General features: G+C 31.4%; 1 protein-coding gene across 1 annotated transcript; it reads left to right on the forward strand.

The window, feature by feature from the left end:
• The first annotated feature begins 2,505 nt into the window (after positions 1 to 2,505).
• LOC113849689 (nucleolar GTP-binding protein 1) lies at positions 2,506 to 14,094 on the forward strand. Its single transcript, XM_027479767.1, has 14 exons — positions 2,506 to 2,611; positions 2,711 to 2,835; positions 2,928 to 3,048; positions 3,139 to 3,203; positions 3,321 to 3,434; positions 3,652 to 3,726; positions 4,467 to 4,505; positions 4,585 to 4,656; positions 4,850 to 4,963; positions 6,730 to 6,801; positions 6,905 to 6,941; positions 8,343 to 8,455; positions 11,577 to 11,783; positions 13,595 to 14,094. Exons 1-14 carry the CDS (start codon positions 2,539 to 2,541, stop codon positions 13,670 to 13,672), a joined length of 1,305 nt encoding a protein of 434 aa, XP_027335568.1. The 5' UTR covers positions 2,506 to 2,538; the 3' UTR covers positions 13,673 to 14,094.
• The last annotated feature ends 8,877 nt before the right edge of the window (positions 14,095 to 22,971 follow it).

Raw genomic sequence — 22,971 nt, forward strand, 5'->3', positions numbered from 1 at the left:
AATTTTAGCCACAAAAGGTGATGGTTTGAATTTTGACTATCTAATTAAATTGTAATTTTATGTCATATATATTTAAAATTTAATAAAATTTAATTTCAAAATTTTTACTTTATCTAAGATTTTGTTTGGAAGATTGGAAGAAGAGAAATGGAAAGAGTTTGAAGGGGAAAAAGGATTAAACTTCTCCCTTTGTTTGGATGAAATTATTACTCTTTATATCTTTTATTTATATTTTTTTTCAAAAGAACAAAGAAATTAAATATTTTTCTTTCTCTAAAAATATTTTTATTTTTATAATTTTTTTTAAAAAAATTAAAAACTAACATATTTTGAAAAACAATTAGAATCCTGATCATGAAATAGTACGAGAGACTAGGATGACAATAAGTAAGTCATAATGGATAGAGTATTTATCCGCTATACGAGTATGGGTGTGGATAAAAACTCACAAATTTTAATAGGGATGAGTGCGAATATGAGTATCTAAGTACTCATCCCGTCTCATACCCACATTATATATATATATATATATATATATATATATATATATATATAACTATATATTAAATTTTTATATTATTATATTACTTATGTGAAGTTATATAAGATTAATATAAAAATATATTTAATAATAAAGTAAATAAAAAAAAATATTTTGGTTTATATTTTTAATAGAAAAATTTATTTACTATTTTATATCATTTAATTAGGCTAATACAATTTAATTATTACATAGTCGATATAAGATTGACTTTTAAAAAAAATATTATTTATATATGACACACATAAAATATTTTTCAACATATTTTTGCTAATAAAATTATATTAATATTTAAATCATAAAGTGAATGATAAATAATAAATATATTGTAAATATTTTATAAATTTTATAATCACCTACTATTACCGCAAACTTATTATTTATTAATAATATTTAAATTTTATTTTTTATATTTTAATTTAAAATAATATTTCTCTATCTAACATATGTATTACAAGCACAACTATAATCTATTGAATCTAAATAATATTATTCTTACTATTTATTTATGTATAAGAAAAATTTTGAAAAGATATAAAATATAAAAAATTATTGTTAATTTTTATTTGTTAATTTTTTCTTCAGATAAAAAAGTATATATATATATATATATATATATATTTCTTTATTATAAAATTTTATTGCGACTATTTATCTTTTATTCAAATTTTTTCTTTTAAAATTTATATACATTATAAATATTTAATTCATTAAAATAATTTTTCAAAAATTTATATTTTTGACAAAATACTTTTGTATAGTATGAGTTAAAAATAATAGTATTAATATCTATATATATATATATATATATATATTAATTATATTATTTTAATTAAATCTATTATTTTTCTTACAATTTCAAATTTAAAAATTAAAAAAATATTTTATGTATCCACTTTTCGTTGTTAGTACTTGAAATTCTCTACCCTAACTCTATTCTCATTCTCAATGTTTATCTCGTTAAACCTTACAACTATGAAACATTGTTTATTAGAGTTAATTGTCAATGTCGCCATAAGAGGTCACCAAGTGATCCCACACGAAGGGTCACCAATTGTGCAGATCTATTTCGTTATCGCTTTGACGTTGCTGATCGAATATCACACAATATAGGGTTATCGCTGACAAATAACTTGTGTGTTTAGTTTCGCTTATTGTTTCTAAGAATTTTAGTTTAGAAAATTAATTAAGATACATTTAGCACTTGTAATATTTGAATATTTATTTATTTTATCTATGTTTGTACCTTGTTCGGCAACTACATATTAAATTTTTGTATTATTATGCTACTTATATGAAGTTATATAAATATATTTTTCTTTATAAATATTTTTTTTCAAACAAGCGCAAGTAATAGGTAAAAGATGGGTATGCGGATATGCAGAAGGTACAGGTACGGAGATTAATGTTCATATCTACACGAGTATGGGATTGGGTACATGTATTTTTTTAAAACGCAGGTATGTGAATGAGTATTATAGTACCCTACCCATTGACATCTCTAAGAGAAAGTGAGAGAAAAAAAAATCATTAGAATAAGATATTGGAGAGTTTAGAAAACTTCCTTAACCTTCACCCTCCTAATTAAGTAACTTTTAAATAAGGGATAAGTTTTAATAACTCTTTTTCTTTTCTCCTCTTCTCTTAAACATAACTCCCAAACATAGCCTAACTAAATTAAATAAGATTAAAAGTTTTAATTAGAGATTACATGTCATTGACAAATCACGTATAAAATTAGAAAAAAATTAATTAGTTATTAAAATAAAAGAATTAATAAATAATAATTTAAAATAAGTTCTAATTAGAGATAACAAATTTTTAAAAAAATTTAAAATTAATCAGTGTACTGTAAACAAAAATTTGAACATGATAGGATAAAACTGTGTTGAAGCAAAAAGAACACAAAACAAAACCAACCTGTACCGGGAATACAACAAGCCTTTCGAGTCCAAACACAGAAGAGTTGGCTTTGGCTTTACCTCTTTCGAATCGACATGAAAGCCCCTTCCACTATTTTCCTCAAAGGCAACCTTCCTTCTTCCGTTTTACTCCTAAGAACCTTCAAAGGTAAAACCATTCATTACACTTCCAACTTTCAACACTCTTCTTACTTTCTATCATTCCTTCTAATTTACATTAGAAACTTGAATTGGGCGCGTAATGCAGGAACACCCAATGTCAAAATTCACCCAATCATGTGCTTCTGTAAGGGTATCCAAACTGATTCATATGAAATTGCAAATGGAAGCTATCATCCCACTCTGCACCACACAAAGCAAAACAACACTGTGGTATCTAACTCCCACTTAATTGCGTCTTTCTGGTTGTTTAGAATAAAGATTTGCCATTGTTGCCTTTACCATTTGATATATTCTAATTGTAGGAAAAGCCTTCTAGAAAAATTGAATCTATTGGAGCGTTTCAGAAGTTGCCCATAGTGATGCCTTCTATTGACATTCTTGGCTCGGCACTGAGGAAGGCCAAGAGGATATCTCCAACGAAAGGTTCGCGGGTGACTGCAGTTATGTTCTCTGATTCCACGTTTACATGTGTGTTTGCATATTGAATTAATCCTCTGGTTGACGTTTACTTAGGAATTGCCAATATTGCAAAAAGGGAGAAAAACAAGGGTGCAAAGCAACTTGATGCATTGATGAAAGTATGTTCTTTATTTCTGAATGTGTTCTTCTTAGTGCTATAATGTATATTTCGGCATCTATTGTCCATTTTATATGAAAATGAATGTATCGAAAGTATAATGTACTGCTCTTGTTAGGAACTTACTGTTCCGTTGAGGACATATGTCGAGAATTTTCCTAATAAAGCATATCTTCATCCTTATGAGAGGTCTCTTATTGAGCTGACGCTTGGAGATGGATACTATGAACAGGTATGTTAGTAAAATTGCATTGCATCACTGAACATGTGTTTTTGGAATTCTGCTAGCGTGTTCTAGTAGTAATTACAGGACATAGATAGTCTTATGATTATTTATCATTTCCATTTTGAAAAGGCTGAATGAGTACATGTTTTTGGTTGATGGCTATACTCATATAAACTTGTTATTATGGGTATTTTCTAATTTTAGATTTAAAATTGTTTAACAGGTGCTACGAAAGGTAGATGGTTTAAGGAAGAGGGTAGTATCTGTTGGAAAGGAACATGCTTCATTTTGTGCTAAGGTTTATTTAGTAATTTTCATTTGATTTTGACCTATTTCTTGGCTGGTTGATTCTGAAGTTGTCCTGCTGCTTGAAAGTATTATTTGCACTTATATGTATGAACTTTTAGTAGCAAAGTTCTGAATACCTTGTGCTAGGTCTATACATTAATAGCAATTTGTTCTTTTTTGTAATGCACCATCAATCCGAAAAACTTGAGCTATTAGGTGAACACATGAATGGTTTTAGTTTTATTCTATATTTTCAACACACCCTCTCACGCAAGAACCCTTTGGGCTTGGAGCATGGACAGTGCATAGGCCTACCTGCCCAGTGCTAATAAATAAACTTTGTTTATTAGAAGCACCAGGGTAGTAAGGGTCGACCACTTGGTCTTAGAGGCTTTGGTACTGTACAATGTCATGAAAATTCAATCTCAAAAGCTTAAGCTATCTACTATTAGATGAAGATTGTTGCATGTATGAAATCTTCTTGTCTTTGCATTGATATGATTTTATGTTAAAGTATTTTTGAAGAAATTGTCATATGAATTGTATGGTCTCCATTGCTTTATCCCAAGGGCAAGAAGTATTGTCCATGTCAGTATTTGTAACATTCAGTTGGTTATTATTCTGAAATTGAATCCTTTTAGATTGAGTGTTCTGATGTCCCCTTACATAATCATCTTGTTACGTTGGTGATTTCTTTTGTCATCCTTTGCTTTCTTAATGTGATCAATTTCAGTTCATCTTGTAACACAGTCTTCGTCAAAGCGAGAAGCAGAGGAAAGACTGAATGAGGTGAGGTGCATATCTTTTGAGGAACCATATGCTTTCTAATTTCTCTGAAGATTTCACTATGTGGCATGATTTTATGCAGGGTCTTAAGAAAATTGAAGAGATTTTTGCCGAAGAACGGAAAGTTGTTGATGATTTGTTAGGCATAGCCAAGGTATTCTGCATTTCCAACATACGAAATCCTTCTTGGTCGCGTGTGTGTGTGTGTGTGTGTGTGTTTGCTTTTTGAAAACATAAATATCATTGTTCACAATTTGGGTGGCCTGTGAAGTTGAATTTATTTTCTTCAACAATGTGCATTCTAAGCTTAATTCATATCATCTAGCTCATAGTTATAAATTTTACAGACTCTAAGGGCAATGCCTGTAATTAGTTTGGAAACACCAACTCTCTGCCTTGTTGGAGCTCCTAATGTTGGAAAATCTTCTTTGGTCCATGTACTTTCTACTGGCAAGCCTGAGGTATGCAGCCAAATGTGTGAATATTTCTTTGTTGAAATCCTTCTTACATATGCTGTTTTAATTTTATTTTATTTTTTACAAAACTGAGCATGAATTGAATTATTGACCTTTCTAAGTAACCAGTCTGAGTTTCTAATAAATTCTACATTGCTGGCATCACTCTCGATTTCCTTCCTATGGGTTTTCTGAAAATATTTAATATGCATATGATGGTATAAATAAAGATACAATCACTTTGGCTAAAATTGCCACTGGGGTAATAAAATATATAATTATAACTGATTCTCTGTTATAATGTAAATATTTCTATTATGTTGCTTGGTTTATTTGTGCGTGCATCTCCAATGGTTCTATGCTGGTGGTTCAGGAATTCTTTAGTGCCTTATGTCATGATTATGGTAGTCAAAATCGTGTGCCGGAATGTAAAATCGCACGATTTTATGATCTCCAACCCCCTCTCCGTGCTAACTCGGTGCTAGGATCGTGAATTAGCAAGATCAAGTGGGATTGCCATGCCAGAATATAAAACCGGTAAACTCAGACAATCCCCCCATGTTTTTAAACCCAATATTTAACCTAATGACCTGCTTTGTGATCGAGTTTGCTTGAAACCCTCAAATTGATTTCATTCTGTGATTCCTAAACCTTTCCTCTGATCTATGACTTTGTTCCTCTACACTGCAATCCCTATAGCTTTCGCTCTAGTAACTGTGTCTGCTCTTATGTCTGTTCAGTGCAACCTTGTCTGCGCTGCCAACCTTGTCATAGCAGAGCATTTTGCTGTGGCGGCCATCGCATTTGTATTTGCAGCCAATCGCAGCCTAATTTGTAGTGCAACTGTTGTAAAAGTTGTCAACTTTCCCTTTCTATTCCTAAGCAGATTTTAGGATTTTTTAAGGGTAAAAAAGACTTCTTATTGTTTAAAAATAATTTGACTTTTTCTTTTTGCCCTTAAAATGATTCTGTTTTAAGTTTTTTAAGGGTAAAATAGTCTTTCCATCAGAATACATTACCTAATCCATCTTTTCCTTCTCCTCTTCTCTGTCTCTGTTTTTAGTGGGCATGTCCCTCTCTCTGTTTTGAGCTGAGGGTGGCTCCCTTCCCTCATTTGTCTTTGTTTAGCTTTCCTCATTTTTATATTTATACTATTTTACATGCATTTATTTTGTAGGATCTTACAATCCGCGTTACAATCCTACGAGTTATGATCTTTCGCCCCTTCTCCGATCCTACAAGAATCTTGATTTTGACTACCATGGTCATGATTGTAGTGTCTTTTCCTTCTCTTATTCATTTGTTCTTGAAAGAATGCTTTTTTAGAATATTAAAAAATAAATTAAGGAATATCCAGCTGGTGCATGTGTCATAAGCATGAGCTTGTGAAACATGTTTGTTACCCTTGGAGCCAAGGAGATTTTTAGCAAAGTGATCAGCCAGTTAATCATTGGAGCTCAGTGATTTCTCTTTAGAGAAAAAAGAGAAGCATATGTTGAAAATCATATGTCAATTCACACTTTAGACTGCTGAATATATGTTAATCTAATAATAAATACACGTCTTTATTTCCCTAGGTAATGTATTTACAATAAAACAGAACCTAACAAATCATATGTACAATGAACTAGATACCAAACTAAGCTAGATTAAGTCTAGCACATGTTTTGCTTCAGGCTTCTGCAAAACTTCTTAGTTGCTGAAGATTTAAAGATTCCACCATCCACTTGTTATCTCATCCTTCCTCATTTCCTTTCCACTTAACATTTCAGATTTGTAACTATCCCTTCACAACAAGAGGAATTCTTATGGGTCATATTATTTTAAACTATGAGAAATTTCAGGTTAGCAATTTTCTCTGACTTGTTATTTGCTTTTTAACAATTTTTTTATCATTTTTTAACCTCATATCACTCAGTTGTAATTGCTTACCTGGCATGGATGTAGGTAACAGATACTCCAGGCCTGCTGAAGAGGCATGACGGTAATTAACATTTCATTTGTTTTTCTCAATTTAAGTTGTATTTGTTTATCTTATTTGGTGAGGACTATATACCCAAGGTTTTCTTGTTGAATGTTGTTTTACTCCCTCATTGGTTTGAGAATTAAATTTTCTAAGAGGGGAGTAATATAGACCCATGTGGATAGCGATGTTCAGTTGCATTTTACCTTAGGTTTTTTAGCCCCTTCTGAGAATTTGCATTGCAACTTATTTGGTGCCCTTTGGGTGCTAAGCTAGCTGCTCCGAAGATCTGTATTGAAGGTTTGATGGCTGGTATAATTTTATTTACTATAAATCTTTATTTTTCTTGATTAAGGATTGTAGTTGCAATTTCAGGTAGAATATAAAGATTTGTGGGAGATATCTTGTGGTTTAGGGATGGTGGTAGCAAGAAGGATCACTTGTTTAGTTTGTAGAATTGTTGCACACCAGAGAGAGAGAGGATTTGTTCTCTGTAATTTGGTTTCTTAAAGCATTATTATACTATATAAATGGCTACAGTATTACACTTTGTTTGGCATAAGACAATTAAGAGTAATAATGGCTTGAGGGAAAAGATGGGGAACCTTGAAAGCATGCTGTCTTGGCTTGGGTTCTATTTGGATACAGTGACGTGCCAGAATATTTACACAGCATTTTATTTTACCTACTGATAAGCGTAGGCCACCTTTAATGAAAGTTTATCAGAGGAAGCGTAAGAATAGGACAGCTGTAGAGGATTTGAATTGTCAATCATAACTGTATTAGTTATAACTGTATTTTGTTTCATGCTTTATAAATAGTTAGTTAGAAAGGGTGGAAGGGATCTTTTGGAAAAAAATCGGAGATTGGAGGGAGAGGCTGGAACTCTCGAAATTCCAGTAGGAAGGTGTTGTACAGTTTCCTATTTTCTTCTCTGAACAAGAGAAGATCCAATAAAGAAATCTATTCTTTGTTCTGTACCTATCACCTACACATTATGGGAAACACTGGTTATTTCAGCTTTGGGTAGCAGTCAGATTTTTTTGGGGAATTTCTGTCATGCAAAGAAAGTGGGTTGCTTTTCTCAGCTGATATTCCCTTTTCCATTTTCTCATCTGAATTTGTAATTCTCTATGTATTAACATTTAACAATCATTTTATTATTATTATTATTGTTATAAGCAAATATAGAAATGAATTTCAATAGAAAAGGTAGGAGTCAGAACTGGAGTTCATGCAACTTGTTGAAAATTAGTAGGCCCCTTCCATGTTGGTATGAGTTGTTGGGGTTGGGGGATTTTAGATCTCCTGTACCTCAATTATTTCTAATAAACTGCATTGATTTCTTGTTCTTTTAACATATTTTAAACATAATACTCTTTTCCTCCTTTTTAATTTTTCTTTTCTGGTTTGGATATTTAGGGGACAGAAATAATTTGGAAAAGTTGACTCTCGCTGTCCTTTCACATCTTCCGACAGCAGTTTTGTATGTTCATGACCTTTCTGGGGAGTGTGGCACCTCACCTTCTGATCAGGTGTGCTTCTATGACAACTGAATATTAGAACTGAAATAAGAGTGAAATTGATCTCTCCTTTAACTGGCTATAAAAGTAGTTGTCTGGTTCTTTGTTCAAACTTGCAATGCAAGAAGACAGAATTTCATTCTCGTGGTTGAATAATTAGTGATAGCCTGCTACGAAGTGGTATTGAGTTATGTACTTGTCTACATTACAATGGCTTGTTCAGGCCTGTGGTTACCACCTTTTGGTTATCTACTTTGCAATTACTTCCATTGAAACCCATAAAAGGTACATGTGATGGCATTCAGAAATAAAGTAACAGAATTTTAGATGAGAAAGTGATGGGAATTGAATTGACTCAATTGAGGTGGATTCATGTTCTAGGCCCTTCTACATTGCCCTACCCTTTTGTTTTCTGCATACTACTGTAAAGGAAACAAGAGAAAGGTCCCTTGTTAATTACAAAAATGGATTCTCTTCCCTCAACTTTGATGCATAACATGAAATTCTGTTCCTTTTTATCCAGTTGAATAAAACAAGCTGATCCCTATCACAATCCTTTCAAATTGCGGGGAGAGATTATACTATATTGTATAGTTGGCATTGGACTGTCTGTAAAATATCACCTACCTATTGAAGAATTTTAGCAGAAAATATTTAGCATGTCATGCTTGTTACAAAGTGACTCAAAACTAAAGAGGGTGGTAAATTGAGTTTATAAAAATTTTCAGACTTTTTACATTTGAACTTACTGATCGAGTTTAAAGGACTGAATAGATAGATGATGAAGAGTACTTCTCACCTGGGTATACCAACACACACCCATGTTAATAGTATTTAAATTGCAATGTAATGTAAATAGGCCGTAAAAAGGATGAGATAGAGATAGAGAAATAGAAATGGAAACTGAGATTGATAATGATTCAGCCGCTTCTTGTTACCTTCATTTTGTCCCCCAAGCAATTTAACATTACCTTACTCTTCTACATGGATAACACTAGGAAGGAAAATTTTTTATCACAGCTCAACATGTGTTTGTTTTCTTGGACTGTTTTACATATGTTATGGACAGATATATAGTTGGGATAGAAACAAAGACTGTCAATGACAATGAGTAATAAATTATTTCAAAGAAGTAATTGATTATTGCAAGGACATTGAGGCTTTATATTTTTATCAGGATGTGAAATGACCAATCATAGCAGACATGCCAAAAAGCCATGGCATTGTTGTCAATTTGTGGTTCTTTGGTATATTTGGTTGGAAAGAAATGCTATTATTTTTTGTGCCAGCAGTCATCTTATGAGTTCATTTTGAGATCCAATAGTTTTTTGGTCATTTTTTTTGGGCTGAGGGGGAGGTGTCTTTGTTAGATCTAAAAAAGAGATTAGCATGTTGTGTTGCCTGATTCATGTTCTTAGTTCTCTCTTTCTCCTTTTGTTTCTGGTCATGATTTCTTTAGTTCTTGAGGAATGAGGATTTCTTATCCTCTTGCATATGTACTTTTCCCTTCTATCTTAATAAATTCTATTTATAAAAATAAGTACAAGATTTTTGGATCAAGTCAAATTATTTTCCCCTTTTAAAAGCAATTTGAGATATTCTAAGTAAAAGTATTTTTGGAGGAATAGAGTCACATAGACTGTGCATATGCAATTTCACAACTCTTTAAATTTTAAGTGCGATTACAGATATGAGCAACATAGAACTTACAAAGATTAAGGCAAATCTTACCTCACAAGCTAACTTTTAGGGTTGAGTTGGGAAAATTTAAGATTATGTTGAAGCTTATCATAGATTCGATATTAAACCAGCATTAATTGTCCAAAAATAACCTGGTCTCACAGATTACCTAGTCCTGTAGCTTTCCTAGTGCAATCTAGTTGGTCCTAGTTTCTACAGCTTTCCCAAAATCCGAATACAATATGTGTGTGTCACTGTCAGTCCTACAATTTTCATGCTCCAGATGTCCAATCGTTGGCATGAGAGTTGTGTGCTGAGATTCCACATCAACTACACATGACCAAAATAGAGCCTATAAAAGTTAAGACAATCCTCACTTAATGAGTTAGCTTTTGGGGTTAAATTAGGCCCAACACAAATTCAAGATTGAGCTTAAGCATAATCACATCACATATGTCACAAAGCATCAAAGTACTAATGATCTAAACCTTGAAGTCCTTGACTTATGCTTGTCATTTTCCTTGCTTGTTAGTTATTATCAAAACCTTGCTTCTATGTTGACTTGCATGCTACTTTCACCATGGTTGGAGGAGAGCATTTTTCCATGGTTTGAAATGTTTGTATTTCAAATTTTAATTCTAGGAGTATCCAATGCTGTGGGGTAGAGCTTTTTCCATTTTGATGAACCCCTAATAATCTCTACAAAATTGTTTTTTGGATGTTCTACTATTCATAGTTTTAGTTGAGGTTTTTCATCCCTTTCAAGAATCCTCCATTCGTTACTGTATCAAAGATCCTGTAGTTTTTCTAATTTGAAATATATATAGGGGATGTCTCTAGTGAATGATTAAGATTAAAACACGAATATTAACCATTGGATCATACCTAAATGGACTGGATGAAATCAGCCATGAACTCGATCTGCCATTGATGAAGAGAATCAGGTTGGCTAAAAAAGTTTTTTAACTTCAGTTATTTTGGAAGGTCAATCACTATGAGCTAGAAAAGCCCACTGTTTGAGGTTGATGAGCATCTGGCTTTTTGTCTGTTTTTTGTCCATTAAGTGCTACTTTATTCCATTCTTGCTTATAATAAACTGTTGTCAGTTGATTGAGGGAACATTAAACAGTTCAAATGGATGGTCCTAAGACAGTACTGATATCTACAAATTGTGATTGCTAGCTTATGGTTGTCTATGTGGAATTTTGTACAGTTAAACAGAAAAACCTACCTTCCCATAGGTTAATTGTAAAAAACTGGAAATTATCTATAAAGTTATTGTGACATTTTACAGACAGACAAAAGAAAGTTCCTTGCTTTTAACCTTTGGCTATTATCTTACTTTTGGGGGAAATCTGGATTGGAGATGGGGTATAAAAAATCTGAAAATAATTGTAATCGACAGTTTTGGTCTTTTGATAAGGCATTCAATTGATGGTGGTTGGTTATGCAGTTTTCAATATACAAAGAAATCAGAGAAAGGTTCACTGGACATTTGTGGCTTGATGTTGTGTCAAAATCAGATCTGTTGAAGATGTCTCCAGTGGTCTATGCAACAGAGGAACTTTATCCCACTCAATTTGAGCTCCAAAAATACCGGAAATCAGGTCCTGATGGAGCTATTAATGTATCTGTGAAAACACAAGAAGGGCTACATGAGGTGAGGAAATTCTGTTCTAATTTTTCACATTTTCATTAGAATCTAACAATGATAAATTCCTAAAAGTTTGTAGAATCATGGAAAGAATAAGCTATAACCCACTTTTTGCTAATAATCACAATTTTATGGATAGAATTGTTTGTAATGATAGCCATATTGGCACTCTTTATCCCCCACCCCATTTTTGGTGGAAGCACATGGTGCATCCTGTTGAGGCAACTGCTAATTTCTTTGGCATGATACAAGCCATTTTCCTCACATGGGCTTTCAACCCACTGCCTCAGCACATCACATTATATATAATTGTTTGAATAAAAGTTATAATGAATTTTAAAATAAGTTGCTGCGGTTCATTGAAAACCAAATTATAATTTTGAAGCTTTTAAAGAATTAAATTATGTAATTGGTGCTTGGTGATTAAAGACTTAAATTTTGTAACAACCCCATCAATATTAGTTGCTAATTTGTTTGTGTATGTAAAATACAAAACACCAACATCTATTTATACTAATAATTTGGTTAAGTATTAGCGTACTACTACCAATGCAAGCCCAAGCTCACTAATAGACTCCTAAATCCCTAATTAAATTGGGAAATAAATAGTAAACCTAATGAAATTAAGAAACAGCTAAGATTGTTTCCCCATTTTATTCAAAATATTCTATAAAATGATTAAGATATTATTTGATGTTTTAAAACTTAAGATAATAGGATTAAAATACACCTTTAGTTCCTAAAATTGACACTTATTTACAAATTGGTTTTGGGCCCAAAAAACTTACGTTTTAGTCTTTGTATAAATGTTTCGTTGTGTTTTAATAGTCATAATAACACCATTTGGAAAATGTTAACGTGGCTCAGTCATTGTAATTTAATAAATAGTAACTTTTACTAATGGTGTTGAAATGATAGGAACTAAAGTGTAATGAACCATTCATATAGGGACTAAGATGTAAGTTACTTTAGGAGAGACATTAGCGGCTGTTTGGTTTAAAAAATGTTTAGTTTTCATTCAATTTCCTATTTTCAAAGATTTGTACAAGAAACACTGAAAATAACTTTTTTCTGTTTTCGCAGTTTCATGTACAAATTTTAGGAAGCAGGAAATAGAATCAAAACAAGGTGAAAATTTTGTAATTAAAAGTGAAAACAAAATGAAAACAGAAAACGTTTCCATGAACCAAATAAGGCTCTTAATTTGTAAATGAATGTTAATTATAGGAAGCAAATTTGTATTTTAACCATATAAAAAATTGGTTTGCTCAAGGCAATTAGAGGTATGAAGATAGGATCATCTTACTTTCATAAACTTCAATTGAATAGATAGGTTAGGACGGATAAAATAGAAATATTTGAAAGGATTATCTTAGGTGTAGTACCATTGATTCTGCAGGTGTTATTCTTCAATTAGAATTAGAGTTTCACTTCAATAATATGCATAATAAAGGTCCGCATTAAAGGTTAACATACGAACATTAAAAATTATCACACGTTATCAAGGTAAAACTCTAGTAATATTAGAGAACACGACATCATTAGTACGTATAATACTGCATTTAAGTTTTGTCCAATTTAAAGAGGAGGAGGAGATGGGGTAAGGAACATAGTCCATATGGTCCAAAGCATGGGTATAATTTCAAGTTTTTTTTTTTTTTTTTTTTTTTTGCAAGAAAAACAAGATGCTGAGAGACATTTGATGCGCCAACTATATTGGAGCAACCTTACCTTATTTGTTAGATTTTTATTTATTTTACCTTTTTTTTTGTGCCCAAGTTTATTGACTAATAAGGGTTGTTGCTTTTCTTGTGTAGCTGAAGCATAGAGTGCATGGACTGCTTAATTTGCAGATGTCCAAGATAAAAAATATGAGCAACAACCAAGAGAAGTGAAAGGTCACAAAAGAAGGGCAAGGTGCCATTCTAAGGGTATATCTAATCTGTGAGGAAACTTCTTGGTCAAATAGGGAAGTTGAGATCTTCATGAATATCTTTGTAAATTAAGTCAGCAGCTCTTTGGCCAGCCTCCAAGCAGGAAAACAAGCAAAGGCTTTGTAGAGTAAATTGACGAGGAGACTGAGCATGTAAAACTTCCAGAAAGTGTTTGGCCACCTATTTGGCTTTGTTGAGGGGATCTTGTTTCCAACCGTATCGAACCTTCTGAAGAAACTAGAAATGCTTCCTTATTGGCTATCGTTCCAGGCATCTGGCCATGGTATTTAAATTTGTTGTCGTTGATTGTGACCATAATGTATCCATGTCCATTGTCAGAAGTCGTCTTAAATTGGTTAATAAAAGTATTATTATTAGTATTTCTTTTTTCATGTTTATGTTATGCTTTGTCAACGAAGATAGAAAATGTTTCCTTGTGCTGAATGTTAATCATGGTTAGAAAGAACTTACATTTTAAAGATAATTTATATCCATGGATATATATACGTATATCGTATGTATGTATGTATGATTGATACCTAATCAAGGAAAAGCAAAATACTAGTTTTAATTGGTCTTTTTATGTAAATAAATCAAATACCATTCTTGAAAGTAGCAGGTAGGATTTAGTTATGGGTTCATTCTAGTTTTAGATTAACTTCAATTTACTTGGAGATTTTTTTTGTTAGTTTAAAGTATTATAATATTTTTTTTCGACTATGAATATTTGAAGAATTATTTATATGTAAGAAATAAAGATATTGAAAATAAGAGAAAGGGATTGAATTTATTTTTAAAAGATTTTTTAAAACTTTAAAAGCAACTCCTTCAAAGCAAATGAGAGCAAAGTTAGAAAGATGAGTACATTGGATTTTATACTTGTATACTCTTAAGACAATGTTATGTTCAATCCTTGATTTTTAGCCAAGATATTTACTATATTAAATATTTAAGTATTTCTTTTTTTACATGAAGTGACTTCAATTTATAATAAATTCACCCAAAGTCTTGATACTTAAATTGTTTTCTAAATTGACTTTTAGATTATTTGAACCCAAAGTCTTCAGGTTTTTAGATTATTTTAAGATGCAAAATTATTTGCTTAAGTACTTCGAGTACCTTTTTTACATAAAGGTTGGAAGTTCCCAAGTACTTAGAATGGTTTTCTGCTTCTTTTATTTGCATTCATCCTTGGATTTCTTCTATCTCCTTGCTCATTTTCGACTAAAGCGAGCTGACTTATCTACATTGATAATTTGTCTTGAAGCTAATTGGTATTAATGAAGGATCAAACTCTAATATTACCTCTGCCTCTAAGCTACTAGCTTAAAAAAAAAATGTCAGCTATCCATCTAGACTTGGAGTAATTGAAAGTTTCATTTGACACAATTTTAAAAAGAAAATCTTTAATGAATTTCGTATCCATTTCTTTCCTCATGTCTTCTGCCACTCAAATTTTCGCCGTAGTAGCATACTCTAAATTAGAAAGGTTATAGAAAAAAAAAAGCTTTTAAAAGAATTTTAGTTATGACCTTGATAATGCCATGTTCTTCTGTACAGTTTTCCTTTTGTTTTCGTAAAATTTTTTAATAAAATATAATAATTTATCTGTTATAGATAAAATTATATAATAAAAATATTCTAACGTTATAATAAAGTAATTACAACAAAATATTATATATATAATAAAAATTTTATGAATTTAATACTTTTTTACTCTCTTATAGCAATAGTTTTAAAAAGTATATTATATGAACATACGATTTTCTTACAAGTGCACAAGTTGTTAAGTAGTAAAATATCATATCCATATAAACTATATTGTTAAGTGCCACGACTATAAACGATTCAATAATTTAACTGTTCCAATTGAGATTTTTAAAATAGAAAAAGTGAATAAATATTGCAATACAACAAATTGGAACGCAAACTTAAGGATCGACATGATTTATAATGCAAAAACTTGTAAGACTAAGGTTCTATCCAATTTGCATTGCCAAAACTAAAAAGATAATCACTCTTGTTGAGTTTTACAAGTTTGGAAAGTGAATCAACCTTAGCTAATTATTCATTTCTTTCAAGATACAATAATGTGCTTAATTAAACCAACCTATACTTTCGTTGCAATTGTATTTGACTAAAATAAATCAAAACTATTTTTGTGATTTTAAGGTAATTTTTAACACCGAAGTTTGTAAAATTGGTGGATTGTTTGATATTAAATAGTGTTAAAGTATGTTTGAAAATGATTTATAAGTGTTTTAATAAAAAAAATTTGTAGGAGATCTCGCTCAGGCGAGACAAGTCTCACTCAGACAAGACTGAGTACTCAGGACCACAAGATTTTAGGGCTTTCTCGCTCAAGCGAGAATGGAATAAACTCAGCTCAATTGTCATCTCGCTCAAGCGAAAATAGGCTCACTCAAGCGAGAATATTATAAAATAGTTAGAAAGACCACTGTCTGCATATCTCACTCATGCAAAATAGAGCTCACCCAAGTGAGGATACCATTGGTCAGGCGAGAGCACGCGAGAATCCAGGTGTATTTAAGGCATTTTAGACTTGAGACTTGCATTATAATCCAAAAAATACTTCCTAACTCTTTTCCTCTGAACTCTTTCTTCCCTTATTCAGATAAAAGTCTTAGAAACTCCAAAGTTACTCTAAATCTGAGCTTGAACCTCAACTCTACAGAATCATTGGAAGATCTTAGCCTGTTAGACCACTTTTTCCACTAGTTCTCTTCACAAAACTTATTCATTGAGGTAATGAGAGCTCTATTCCATTACTGAAAACATGATTTATTGTATTCGTATGAGTGTGGCTATGTGTCCTTGTTTGTGAATATATGTCTAAATAATTTTGCTGATAACATGATTTTTCTTGTCCTTAATGGATTGAAATGACATGTGAATTAGAAATAAATGTATGCATGAGATGAAAAAATTAGAAAGAGAAAAGGATGAATAATATGTTAGTATAAAGAAAATAAGTTCGGGCTATAATGACTAATGAGAGGAGTAGAGTCATAAAGAAAAACATAGAAGTAAGATGAGAAATTTGAAAAGTGAAATGGAATGAGAAGGGAAAATGATAAGGACAAGTATGGATAGTTGAGGGATACACAAGGAGTGTGGAAGATTGAGGCAATTTGAAAAATCTTGGAAAAATGAGGGTGGTGGATGCTCTTCTTGAATTGTGCATAACAACTGAGACTAAGAGCACTACAGGCCTTACACTTATTTTCTGACCATCTTTTTACTAAAAAGGGCCACGTTGTATCTATTTAATTGTGGCTATCTAACAATTATGTATATTAAGAAAGATCTCAAGGGATCCTAGGGGCAGTGAAAGTAAGAAATGAGAACTCCAAGAATCAGTAGAAAGGAAATGTGATAAATTGAATGATTGATACTTTTTGTATGAATATGGATATGATGGTATTGTGTGATTGATTAATATATTATCCTTGCTTGTATTGTTTAACTTAAATGTAAATTCATGTTTAGTAATGAAAAGAGACGCTCATCCTTATATAACCTTTCAAGGAGCAAAGATCACGGATCCCCCGGAACTTGTTAGTTTGTCCAAGTTACTTATCACTAGTAGAATAAATCATGTAGCTAGGGAGTGGCAGCGGTTATGCCATTGTAGTTTTATTATACGTAGTAATGATGGTTCGTGTATTACATTTACCTTAGAGATGACCATAGAATATGACGTACCTTTTGATTACCCTCACAGTGGTAGAATCCACCATACTATATGTGTAGTTATATACAGAGGTTTGACCAAGCCACTAAATGCATAGAACTATACTTTTCTAGGCCACAATCAGCATGGAAGACTAAGTCATTGCACCGTTGAGCAGATCACGGGTCCTAAACTGGTAGCTAACAAGGGTGACTTTGATGAAGACAAAGACTTATTCCCCAAAAAGATAGCAGAGATAGAGGGGTGATTTGGGAATAATGACTAGTAGTGTCTTCAGTCTCTTGGTGAATAGACTGCTCATTAGGACTTGTCATATTTATATTTTGAAAATGTTAAGCTCTTATAAATTTATGAGAACAATGTATATTAATGTTACTTTATTTTTTAATTAATTTGTTTAATCCCTATTACTTTATCATTTAAATTTTTATAGGTATGAGTAAATTAAATAAAATAGTTTATATTTCTGCGCTTTGTATTCTGCGAGCAAACAAATTTAAACTAATTTCCCTTATCGACTCCAAAATTATTCTCACTACTGTATTAAATAAATAAGGATGTTACAAAGTTTACATTTTGTACTTTCTTAATGTTTAAGATCATGCAAAAGCTATTTCTAGAAATAATTGCAAGCATTCAGAATTTCATAAATTGAATCAGAACTCATAAAACAAAAATTAATAATATAAATAAAAAGTTTAAATAATTATCATCTAGAAAAATTAGACTACTCCTAAATCCTAGGGTAAGGAAATCACTTGTTTATCTTCAACATAGAATCCATAAATATAATTTAAAACAAAGAACACATCACGAATAAAGGAAGAGAAAGAAAAAAGGAGAATAAAAATCTAGTTTCCATCATAAGAATCCAAGAGTTCTTTAGTTTTCTCCCCATCAGTCCATAGTATTTCTATTTATATTTAGAGCTTTAAGACTCTCTTTAGACCACTTAATCCATGTTCATGATGAGTATTATTAGTTGTTAGTAGAGCTTTCTAGAACTAAAATTATAAAATATGATGCTAACAACAAAATTCCCAAGTGTAATTAAGCACCAATTGCTACTAGTGGAACTCTCTAAATAGTAAATAATAATGAACTCCTACTATAAAATACTAATTTTTTTCTCATATAATAAATTCTACTATTTCTTATATTTTTAAAAATGAATTTCTTAAAATATTTAAGTTAACAAGTGAAAGATCAAGATGCTCTTAATTGATAGAACTTGGATAAAGGTTCCATCAAGTATTAATTAATAATATTAAGACTTAATTAATTTTAATTTAGATAAAGCTAGATAAATTAAGAAAGTTAGAACGAGAAATTGAAAAACCAAAAAAATTCATTTATTGAAGTGAAATTACCAAACTGCTCCTAAAATAGAAATGCTTTAAATACCCTTGGTTTGCTTGTAATTTTGAGCAACTTGGATGTTGATTTCTTAACAGAAAATGGCAGCACATTCCTACACTTTGATAGTCTAAATTGACAATCATAGATAGGATTTTAGATTAAAATATTAGAATAAGTAACAATTCCTTAAAGAATTAATTAAGTCTTAATAAAATCATTTATCATAAAGTTTAGTATTTTCTAATATACACACTTTCTCAATTTTAATAAAATCATTTATTTTAAAGTTTTTAGTACCTTTTAACACATATCATATAGAATAATAGTTTAATATTAACTGTACACACATAATAATAGTAAAATCATAAAAAGAAACTCCTCAGAAACTTGGTTTACTTATAACTTTTACTATAAAATTTTGTCTAGATAATTTATGAAATAATTATCGGTCTTTCATGCCCAAAAGTTCAATTCTTAGTATTAAAATCTCAAGAATATTAGATTTTTATGAATAAAAGTAGAAAAATTTAGGGTTTGTAAATCAAAGTAGAAAAATTTAGAGTTTGTAAATTGAAACGCATAAATAGGAAAAATTTAGGTTGTAAGATCGCGTTCTTCGTGAGGTTTAAAAGATATATACAACAATTTTGATGGAAGATTTTGTCCTAAAGACCAAGATCTTCCTAGTATTACAAAGTAGAAAACTTTAAAGAAGGAGAAAACAAAGGAATATGAGAGAATTGGAGAACTAAGCTCCAAGAAACTTACTTGAAACAAGTGTTCAAGCTCAGATTCGGAAGAGTTTCAGAACTCAGATGGTTTTCTCTAAGAAGAGAAGGTGAGAGAGTAAAGAGAAATGAGAAGGAATGTTATTTGGTTCTAAATGATATGGAAATTCCTTAAATACCTCTCCAAACTCGCGCGTTCTCACTTGAGCAAGTGAATTCTCGCTTAAGTGAGACCAACTCTCACTTGGGTGAGAAAATCAGACAACAATTTTACCCAATTTTTTGATATTCTTGCCTGAACGAGAGGTAAGAGAACTTGAGCGAGTGGATTCTCGCTTAAGTGAGATCACCTCTCGCTTGGGTAAGAAAATCAGACAATGGTTTTACCCAATTTTTTGATATCCTTGCCTGAGCAAGAGATGTAACATCCTACTTTCTATTAATTAATTTATTCTATAAAGATATGGAAATCTCATCAATTATTTGAATAAAATGGGTAAAACATAGATGAATGTAGAAAATATTCCTGAATATATATATTCTAAATCAGTGGAAGTGTGTTATATTTTAAATCACAATTATATATTTTTTTTGAATTCTCAATTCACACTCTCTAGAAAAGCTAAAATAATTCTTTTATTTCTTTTCTTGAGTAAATTAAGTAAAAGATCAATAAATATATAAGAATCTTTTATCATGTTGTTTAGAGTTACTAAAATTGAGTAAGATAAAGAACTTCATTCATAAACAATTTAATTTAATACTTCACATTTAAAGAAAACTGAAAGGCTATATTAATCGTCCTTCACTAGAAATTTTTCAAAGTGCTTTATCTTTAAATTAAAACTTTCATCAATATAATAGTATAAAGTAAATAACTTTAAATAGAATTTATTCAATAAAATCTTTTCAATTCTCTCTCTTAAATAAACTAAACTCTACAGAGCAATTTCCTTCCTGTTATTCCTTACGAGTATGACCCTAGAATGAATCGATCTTCTTTACCTGAAAAATAGTTGTAAGGGTGAGCATCTCTTGCCCACTAAATCTTAATTTATAAAATAAAAGAAACAATGCAGACAGTATTGTCAAAAACCACATATAATAAGTTAGGAACAATCAATTTCTAACAAATTCATTCATCATTTGGTTAATTAACATCTATTTCTCCTTGTATAATATTGTAATTCAATTATTCAATTCATTTCCACTTTATCAAATTGATTCCAAAATATTTATCAATTTATATTCAAAGTCTATGCATTCCCTACTTCTTCTAGCATACACATGCAACATAACTTCTTTTATTCTTGAAAAATAATTAATCCATTCACATTATTTCCCTCCAAATTTTAATTCTCAATTAAACATACAATAATAATAAGACATGAAAGCACATTACTTTACACTTAGCCAAATATCATAATCCGATTCATAATTTTGTGTCACTTTATCCCTTTCACTTTCGAATATTCCATCAATTCAATGGTACTCTCGGGCCCCTAACTCACTGCCAACATACTCTTTCTAGTTACAGAGAACTTACGCAGCATAGATAGTTGTTGATGAGCTAAACCACACACGGATACAACGTGTGCTTTCACAGCCTTCTAAACAAAAGTATAGTTAGGAGTTCAGTCAAGAAATAAGTGTGAGGCCTGTAAATGTTTCTCACTTTTACATTGTGTACAATTCAGTGAACTGCATTTACCACTCTCATTTTCCCCAAATTTTCACAATCAACTCCAAATCCTATACCCCCAGTATATCTCTGAACTATCCATATCATATCTCAACCATGACACCTCTCTTTATATTGTTCTGACACATTATATTGTTTTAATACATATGTTGCAACTACATTAATCGATGTATTACAACATATGTGTTATAATCTCACCTATCGATGTATTACAACACATATATCATAATCACATCAATCAGTGTATTTGTAACACATGTACTAGTATTCCATTTTCTTTCCTTCACACATATCATTACTTTTTCATATCACATAATTTCCCAAAAGCCATACTCATACACCTCTATTCACTGTTACAATTTCCATCCTTTTTTCTCATCATTCAATTCATCAAAACATATTCAGTAATTCATATATCCCAACAAATTTGGATTCACATATTTATACATTTCTTCTTCCCAATATCCACTAAACTTCATTAAATTCAAACAATCATCATATTCTTTTATTTCAATACATAACCTCAAACAATAACACATTAGCACATAATATACCGAGGGTCAGACACCCTCGGACTCAACCCAAATCGTGCAATTTCATAATCATTCACCAGAGATCATATTTCCTTAATCTCAATAGAGGTTTCTAACCTAGAGTTCAGTATTCTGTGTCTTTTATTACTTAACTCCTATTTATCTCAATTAACTTAGTCCTAAAACTTCTTCATGTTGTTCTAGCCTATAACTTTTGCTAAGAATCTAATTCCAGTGATTTGAAATAAACCCAAAACCTTTCTTTATACCAAAAATTCTCTTTTACCATATGGTTTCATCAAAATTTATAGATTATTACTAAAATAGATTACTCATATTCTCATGGGCTCATTACATATAGAAATAAAACAAAGGCTCAAAAATACTCCCCTTACCCGGAAATGGGTCTGAGAACTAAGTTCTTTGTGAGCTCTAGGAAGAAACTCCACATCTCAACCGGTAAAACTTCCCAAGAACTAGAGTTCTTTCTAACGTCACAGAATATATTACTATCTGAAGGAGAAAGAATAGAGAAATAGAAACTAGATTCAAAGGTTAGGCTCTAGAAACTTACTCGGATTTGAGAAGAACGGATGTTGGAGCTCCGATCCAACAAAGATTCAGAGATATTGAAAGCTTTCCTTATGATAGGAAAGGGAGAGAACACAGAGATCAGAGAAAGAGAAGTGGTTTTGGTGAGAAATGAAATTTCTAAATGTAAAAGCCCTTAAATACCCTTTAAACCCGCGTGATCTCAATTGAGCGAGCACATTCTCGCTTGAGCGAGCTCTTCCTCACTTAAGCGAGCTAACCAGACAATGATTTTTTTGATATCCTCGCTTGAGCGAGAGGTATTCTCACTTGAGCGAGCACGAGTCTAGAGAGTTCCAGATTTTTCTCCGACATCTCGCTTGAGCGAGTTGCTCCCTGCCTGGGCAAGCTTCCTTCTCGGCTAAGCGAGAGGACAATTGAGGCAACCCCATCCTTTCTTGCTTGAGCAAGGCTTACCTCGCCTAAGCGAGAATGCTCCAAAACACCAGTTTAGAAAATGTCTGTTTCGCTTGAGCGAGACACATCTCGCTTGAGTGATAAATCTTGCAGCAAAACTCTTATTTTACCCAATAACAAGAGAATAAAAATAAGTGTTACAAGAGACATTCTTGCCTGGGTGAGAATGGGTCCAAAGAACTCCCCACTTTTCCTACGATTTCTTGCCTAAGCAA

This window comes from Abrus precatorius, unplaced genomic scaffold (assembly GCF_003935025.1).
Source record: "Abrus precatorius isolate BTA unplaced genomic scaffold, Abrus_2018 Scaffold9, whole genome shotgun sequence".
Classification (NCBI taxonomy): domain Eukaryota; kingdom Viridiplantae; phylum Streptophyta; class Magnoliopsida; order Fabales; family Fabaceae; genus Abrus; species Abrus precatorius.

Coding starts and splice junctions, on each gene's coding strand:
- LOC113849689 (XM_027479767.1), top strand. CDS start 2,539: ATGAAAGCCCCTTCCACTATTTTCCTCAAAGGCAACCTTCCTTCTTCC. Junction 3,204..3,320: donor AACTTGATGCATTGATGAAA/GTATGTTCTTTA, acceptor TGCTCTTGTTAG/GAACTTACTGTTCCGTTGAG. Junction 8,456..11,576: donor GCACCTCACCTTCTGATCAG/GTGTGCTTCTAT, acceptor TTGGTTATGCAG/TTTTCAATATACAAAGAAAT.